General features: G+C 41.6%; 1 protein-coding gene across 1 annotated transcript in view; it reads left to right on the top strand.

Annotated features, from left to right (window-relative positions):
• PSIP1 (PC4 and SFRS1 interacting protein 1) overlaps positions 1-7,785 on the top strand; it is a 37,810-nt gene continuing 30,025 nt past the window's right edge. Inside the window, exons 1-3 of the mRNA XM_017732889.1 lie at positions 1-255; positions 1,195-1,271; positions 5,374-5,512. Coding sequence (XP_017588378.1) covers positions 184-255; positions 1,195-1,271; positions 5,374-5,512 — 288 coding nt within the window. The 5' untranslated portion in view covers positions 1-183. The remainder of the gene's footprint in view (positions 256-1,194; positions 1,272-5,373; positions 5,513-7,785) is intronic.

Here is a 7,785-nt window from a genome sequence, read left to right as displayed (position 1 = left end):
CCTTGCTGACGTGCCCTCTTGTGTGCCCTTTTCTATGCTCCCCCGGCCTGGTGTGATTATCCCGGCAGTGAGCGGCTCCTCGTGTGCCTGGCAGTGCCTCGGTGGTTGCTGGAAGCGCAGAGCCCTTCCTTCTTTCAGCACGGCCCGCCTGGCGGCAACAGGGCGTCACGTCGGTAAGAAAACATGAGCCGAGATTTCAAACCCGGAGACTTGATCTTCGCCAAGATGAAAGGTTACCCCCATTGGCCAGCCAGGGTAAGGCTCCCCCTCCTCCCCCTGCCTCGTTCTCTGCGGGGTGTGCTCACACACCTGTGTTGAGCGGCGCTTTCTGCGTCGCCTCCTGTGAGGGAGGGCACGGCTGAGCTCGCGGGGGTAGAAGCGGCTTTGCAGTCACATTGCAAATCCGTAACAAGTAGCCCTCTCAAGCAGTCATTACTCGTCCTAATTTGTGTAACGCGGCTTTACGGAATCAAGACTGCTGTATGGTAGCGTGACACTGGAGCAGTGCAGGCCCCTGGAGCTGTACAAAAATAGTGTCCCCTAGTAACTGCTCTTTTTTGGCAAAAGAAAAACACGAATTTATAGCAGGATTCCTCCTACGTGGGCTAGGTCTACTGTGCTTTCTGATAAATAGGATAGCGTGTCCAGTCTTTTTTTGTGTTCTCTGTGCTCCCGTAGAAGAGGCATGCCAAGTTCTGGGACTGCTGTAGGTCATTTGTGGGATGTGGGAATGGAGGTAGAAAGGTATTTAGCTAAGATGCTGACTTACGAATTGGTGTTCTTTTAAAGTTTGTTATTCTTTTGGTAGTACTTCAGATTTGGGCTTCCACAAGTTATCAGGTCAGCATAATGGTCCAAAGTGTTGCTGTTGCTTTTGCTTAAGGACGGGCAGTATGTGAACAAAATTGAATTGTGCCTTTCACCTGTAACACATGATAATCTCTCTTTTTAAAAAAAGTCATCATGTGAAAAGTATCGCTGTAAACTGAAAGTGTTGTAATTTTCTATTGTTGATAATACTGGTTTTCATTCTGGTGTATTTTTTTTACATACTGTTCAAAAGAGATCTCAATACCTGCTTTACTTCTCTGTAGCTATTTTTATTCCCATTTTAATGCTTAACTTTTACATATTTCCCCCTAAACTGTTCTTGATTGTTATTTGATTTGAATTATAATAGTCTGTTTTTCTTAGGTGGATGAAGTTCCTGATGGGGCAGTTAAACCTCCTATGAATAAAATGCCTATTTTCTTTTTTGGCACCCATGAGACGTAAGTCCTTTATATTTCAGTGTTGTATTCTTTTCATTCTAAAATGCTGTGACAAAAAGTTATCTTCTCTGAATGTAGTGTATTTCACCCTATTGTATTTATTAGCACATCTTCCTAAATTGATCTCTTTTATCAAGATGTGCTTCTCTAACATTTGCTTAAGTTGTTCAGGTGAATGGTAGACCATAACACGTACGCTTTGCTCATCAGAAGAAAAAAAATTGTACCCACAGTGGTGCGGCTGACTGGTTTTACTTTTTTCTGTAATGAGTTAATTATAGGCCGTATATCCTCAAAATTCTCAATACTGTATTCTCAAAGAACGTGAAATAGGCAAAATTTGAGAAACATGTACCGCCGTTGTTTTTGTTGCGGGTTTTTTTTTTTTCTGGTGAAGTTTTGGGTTGGGGACGGTGTTGTTTTTATGAGATCTGGAGAGAGATGAGGAAGTGAAGTTAGCTTCATACCTATCAATCTGCAAACTACTGATCTTTGGATACTTTGAGCAATGTTTTGCAGTGATACAGTATTTGCTTTGAGAGACTGTATATCTTCCACTGCTGAATTTAATAGAAAATATTCTGGGGTATATGCAGTTCTGTCTTTCTGAAAATGACTGTTACTTAATAGCATGACTGATTTGGTTACTGTAGATTTAAGACATCATCAGATTCAGTGCTCCATTTGTTGTTGGCGTTGTTAAAAGAAGCCCAAGCAATTAAAACCTATATTGGTGTGCTTTTAATTACTCTGTTTTTCCTAATAAAATGGCAGATTGAAGTTGTGTGCACAAGTTCTCCACTTCTCACGTGTTGTGGAAAGACATTGTTTTTTTTTATCTTATTAACCCTATTGAAATTGCTTTAATCTGGTACTTTGCACCTATCTTTTAGTAAGCCTTGCTCAGACAAGATACATTGCCCTGTTGAATTAAAGAGCAAGCTTCCCCTACTCTTGACATTACTCGTTACTACTATTTTTTTTTTTAAAGTGATTTCTGTGATGAAAAAGATTTCTATGTACTTGGCCCATGTATTTTTTTTTTAGCTGATCTCATCTTTCAATAAATCTTTCAGTGACTAAATTTTTTTAGTTTGGTTGAGGTTTTTGTGTGTGTGTAATTTCGTGGATAAAGGAGAGTTCCTGGAATTCGATTCAAGGTTACAAGGTTTGTCTTGTCCATTGTTTTAATTATGATTTTAAATATGTTAGGTTACCTTTTTTTTCTTAAATTTTTTCACACAACTGAACTTTCTCTTTGGCAGCTGCAGTGCAATACAGCTTTGGTTCTGCCATTGGTGAAGTGTGTGTCATTCTGGATTGCACTGGGGTTTTGTGTGGTTGTAAGTAAGTTCAGGAGTGCATGTTGAATGTAAGGGAGATAGAAATAACTTCTTACCTAAAGCTTTAAGAATACCTGTGCAAGTTTTAAGAAGTTTTATGTACTGCTTCAGATTTAGCTTAGGGCTCCTAAGAGATGTTTGGGTGTGAAAGGTTTGGTGATTGGGGGCTTTTTCATACTTTGCATGAGTAACTTGAAATGTCTGTTCCTCACTCCGATGTAGTTACAAAATAAAGTTTTGCTGCCATCTGGTTTTTGTTAGGCTCTAGGTTACTACATTTCAGAAATCCACAGAATTCAAGAGAAACTTCCTGCCTCTGTTTCACACACATTGCAATGTACAGGGTGTTCCATGACCCATGTGTCTCCTGGTGTTTTTTAAATGTGTTGCTTATCTTAAGTTCTGTAGAGTGGTAACAGATAAAACTTTTATAATTCTTGGCCTTACATATTCCTTGCAGCAGATACCTGTGAATAACAGTAGTAAGGAACAGATCAGGTGACAAAGGAGACTGATGTTCCTTGGCATGTAATTTTGTTTAGGTTTTTATTTGTAAATAGTGACTTCAGTGATCCATCAGGAATTATGTAGAGTTAACAATTCCTTGCATTTTTTTTCCATGGGAATTAAAATAAATTTGGTAAACTTGTTCTGTGCCATGCTTCTCACAGTTAAGACTTACACATCTGTGCAAAGTTAAACACTGTACCTTCAGCATTTTAGTAGGCTGTATGTGTGCAGTCTGTCTTACTGTAAGTACTGGCAACTCTGAAAACCCACATAATCAGTTTATCATGCTAAAAAGTCCTGTGTGAAGGATGATGTTTTGGGGCTATGTGGATGTTTACAGCAGGAAAAAGGAACCATGCAGAAAAGGAAAGCAAGACTGGCTTGGGAATAATTCTTACTTGGCTTCTAGAAATAATACTGTTTATGAAATTACTGTAAATAAGTATTAACCTGTACTTTGCAGTTTTTTGTTTTCTCTTAAGTTTTGTAAAAAAAACCCCAACTGAACATGTTACTATGTGGGGAGAGTAATAAATGGCTACTGTTTCAGTAAGCACTTTGTTTGGATATGTTGTGGCAGTAGGTCATACCAGTACAAATTTTGTTTGGTCACAGACAAACAGGTCACACTGAACTCTAATTTCTGGACTTTATGTATTAGTGTATTCTCTTTTCATTCAGTTTTTCTTGTTCTTTTTTTCTTTTTTGGTACATGGGGTTTAAACTGCAGGAGCCTAGTAAGCCTCATAACTATTTCACAGTAGCTGTTTTCTGGTGTTTTTCAATGCCTGACAATAGGGGCCAAGGCTTAGAGACTCTGGAAAAATGCGTTCTTTCAGAGAATAGGCAAGAAAAGAGGCAATGTTTTTCCTGGTTTTGTCTCTTCCAATTGCTCTTTCTCCCTCCCCATCCTTTGGCTTGTGTAAATACGCTTTGCCAGGTGCATGTTTCCCACACTGGCTGAATCCTCTCTAACTATCTCTTGCCAAGAGGTAGGTGATTTCCAGTCTAATCTGACAATGGCTTATTTAATACTTGGTGCACACAAATGAATATTTATTGCTGGAGTAGAAGATGCTTAAGCTTTCTATGAGATGCTGTGGGTTTTTTCTCCCCTCCTTTTAGTAGAGTGTAAGTCTGAAGTAGCTGCTTTTTTTTAAGGATAATGAAGGAAATGGTGGTGTGGAGCTTAGAAGTATCTGTTCAACTTTACCATGAGCTGGTACTTTAGAAAGCAAGTATCTGCAACTTTTCAAGTAGTTGGATGTAATATATTTGTAATAACACGGTCATGTCAAGGCATGGATTGAAACTGAGACTGTACAACTGAAGTGTGGTCTTTCTCTTTTAGCAGCATATACATTGGTACAGTGAAATCCTAACTGTGAAAGGCTATGAAGGTAGAGCAGAAATGAAATAGTCTTTGATGTTCTTCAGCGTAAACCATAATATTGGTTCTCAGTAACATGGTATCTCGTTTCCCCAAGTCTTAACTTGGAGATGCTAATAGTGAATACTGTGACATTTTCATATGAGGAAAGCTAGTAGGTAAAAGCTTTAGTTTGACAGGTTGCAGTAGGGATAGGAGTGGTTTTTGTTTGTCTGGAAAAGATATACAGGAAGCATCAAGACTGTTCCAAAAGTATCTTAAAAATAAAACAATAATCATGTTTACTTCATCAAGAAAATGACTGGGGGAGAAGCTTAAAATAAGAAAATCTTTATTGTTTAAATTTCATAAATCAAGTTGTGAGGTCCTGTTGTCAGACCCTGAAAAACTACTGAATGCTGAATTAATTACATATTTATGTAGCATTCTTGAAAAGATGGGGGCAGTTAGTGTATTCAGGTGGTGTTTTTTCACATCCAACACAATAAAAATATTAAAGAAAGCTTTATTCTTAACATTTAAGCATGATGTTCTTTTGTAAGGAAACAACTGCTCTTTCTGTTTGGTTGTAAGCTTAGTTTTTAATTGATGCAGTTCACAGTAGCTGGTTGACTTGTTAGCTGCACTCTTAAGATGCAGCAGTGAGCGTTTCTTGCCCAGATATGGAATGCTTTGGGAAGGAGGGAAGTCTCTGTGTGGTGGTAGTAATGGAAGCCTTGGGGTGTTGCAGGCCAAAGTTTAAAAAACTAAGGACTAGCAGAAGAGTAGTAATGAATTTAACCTTTAGTAACACATGGTGCTTACTTCTTTGAAAATACTAACCAATTAAAATCCAAATTTTGTTCTTTCTTTCCTTAAGGGCATTTTTGGGACCAAAGGACATATTCCCTTACTCAGAAAATAAAGATAAATATGGCAAACCAAATAAAAGAAAGGGTTTTAATGAAGGGTTGTGGGAAATTGACAATAATCCCAAAGTGAAATTCTCTCATCAGCAGGTAAGCTATGCAGACTACAAATCTTTGTTGCTTTGGGGGGAGGAGGGGAAAGGCAACAAGTGTTTTCCTGACACAGAGGAATGACTTACTGCTCCTGTTTAACTGCAGCTTAGACAAAATTTCATATATTCTAAAAATTTTAAATACTGTTTATTATTTGTGTCTAGTATCAATAGCATAAAAAGAGATGGAGGTTGTTTAACTGGAGATACATACATACTTATGACTATATAAGTCTATATATATTCCTGAAATACTTAACTTTGTGACTGTGTTTGAAAAGTGGTGGGTTTTTGGGGTCTCAGTCACTCTACCCTCTGTATTCTGAAACCAAATACCTATGTCCACAAGTATCCTTGTAAGATTTCAGTACATGCTTTCTTAGTGTGCAGTATTAATACTGTCCCTGCCCACTCAGTGGGGTCCCACATGCCCCCACAGATGCACGGGCGGGTTCAGTGCTACAGTCGGTAGCAAAGAGTCCAGAAGGGCATTTGGGTGCGTTCCGCCAGGAGCATTCATTGCTGCTACACTGTCGAAGGTTACAGAGGCAAATACAAACATGAGCCCAGAACTCACAGTTTTATGCGGGGCTGGGGCAAAGGCGGGACTTGGGAACGGGGTCCAGTGGGGAAGCTCAGGGGGAGTGAGGAGGAGGTAGAGGCTGACAGCCAACCGGGGAATCCAAATTGGGATAAATTAACAGAACAGAGCAATGCATCCTGGGAGAAGCCTTTTTGGTCACCCTAACAAGAAGTGGTTCTTGTGTTACTCGGGACTTGTCTTACTGAAACTCTCTGTCCCTTGTGATGTATGTTCACCGCCCACCACAATTCCTCCTTTCTGTATTAAACAAAAGGCCTCCCCCAAGGATCCCAACACCCAGTGTCCCAAAGAACCAAATATACACAAGACAACAAAATGATCAGAAGCACCCACAGCCTAATGTACCAGCAAGTCCTCAAATCTTTTAGAGGATTTTTCTCTATGGATGCTCTCACAGGCGAAGGTGAGGTTGAAGCAACACAGTTGTCTTTGGGCTGTGGCACAGTTCAAGCATTCACTGCTGGTGGTACCAGGAACATCCAGAGGATGGCAGGGTGATAGGTGTTGGGTGCTGGGCATCCTGGTGGTGAATGTGGGCACAGGCTCTGGCAGTTGCTTCTGTTGGGGTTTCAAAGAAAGTTAAAATTTTGCCATTTCAAATGGGGGGGTTCTTTCCCTTCCCCCCTCTTTTACTTTGGGGAAAGGGGAATAGTATAACTTAACAAAGGTATGGGAACACGTGGTTCGGGGATGAATAACAAGTAGTAAATAAAGAGAGGAGTGCAAGTTAACAGAAAACATGTCAATAGGAGTATTGCGGGGTGTGGTTGTGGGAAAGGCAAAGCAGAGGGTGGTGGTAGGGAAAATTAACTGTTGGGAAAGCAACAGAAGAGGTAAGATCTGGGGAGACACCAAGGGTGTCTTGACTTACCTGTTCGAAGTCTTGTTTGCAGTTCTGGTTACAGGACGGTGAGTCTGTCTCTGTGGTGGACATCAGTGCTGTTTTGCACCGTCTCCGTTTCCAAGCAGTGGTTGTCTGCTCTTTTGACTGTACCCTGTTCATCTTGGTTGGTGTTGTGTCTACAGCAATGGTGTTCGCTGGGCTGGTGCAGGGCTTGTTTTCTCCTCTGGCAGTTTCCAGGTATCACGTGACCTTTGGCTTCTTCACCGCAGTCTTTTGATCTTCACACTTAGCATCAGAATCTGAGAATTCACTGTTCTGTTTCTTTGGCTGCTTTTCTGCTTGCTCTAGCTGCACGTGCAAGCTGGTCAGGTCGACTGCTTCCCTTACGATGTTTTTGCAGCTCTCTGGGAACAGTCTGAGTCCTACAGCCTGGCTCCTGCTACCGCCCCCTCTTTCTGCTTCTCTTGCAGCACAGGAGTGGGGGCTGCGGCCAGGGCTGGGGCTGATGTGAAAGACACCACGTGGGCAGAGTTCTTGCAGCTGGGGGAGCCAAGCGGCAGTAGCTGCGACTAGGTAGCATCACGGCATTCGCATAGCAGCAGTGGAGCTGACAGGGGGGTGCCAGGACAAAGTATCCCTTCAGGAAGTGGCTCCAGCTCGCTGCCAAAGCGGGGGAGCCCGGGTCTCCCTGGCCGAGAACAAGAATGCCCCCCCCTTTCAACCCCTGCACCACGTGGGCAGCCAGGGTGGGCCATGGCAAGCAGCAGCACAGGCAGTGTGGTTGGCTTGGGCGTGCCCCTGCTTCGGCGGGGGGGGGGACGCC

This window comes from Corvus brachyrhynchos, unplaced genomic scaffold (assembly GCF_000691975.1).
Source record: "Corvus brachyrhynchos isolate BGI_N302 unplaced genomic scaffold, ASM69197v1 scaffold194, whole genome shotgun sequence".
Taxonomy (NCBI): Eukaryota; Metazoa; Chordata; class Aves; order Passeriformes; family Corvidae; genus Corvus; species Corvus brachyrhynchos.
The sequence above is the reverse complement of the archived record's forward strand: the minus strand, read 5'-3'. Positions and strand labels throughout refer to the sequence as shown.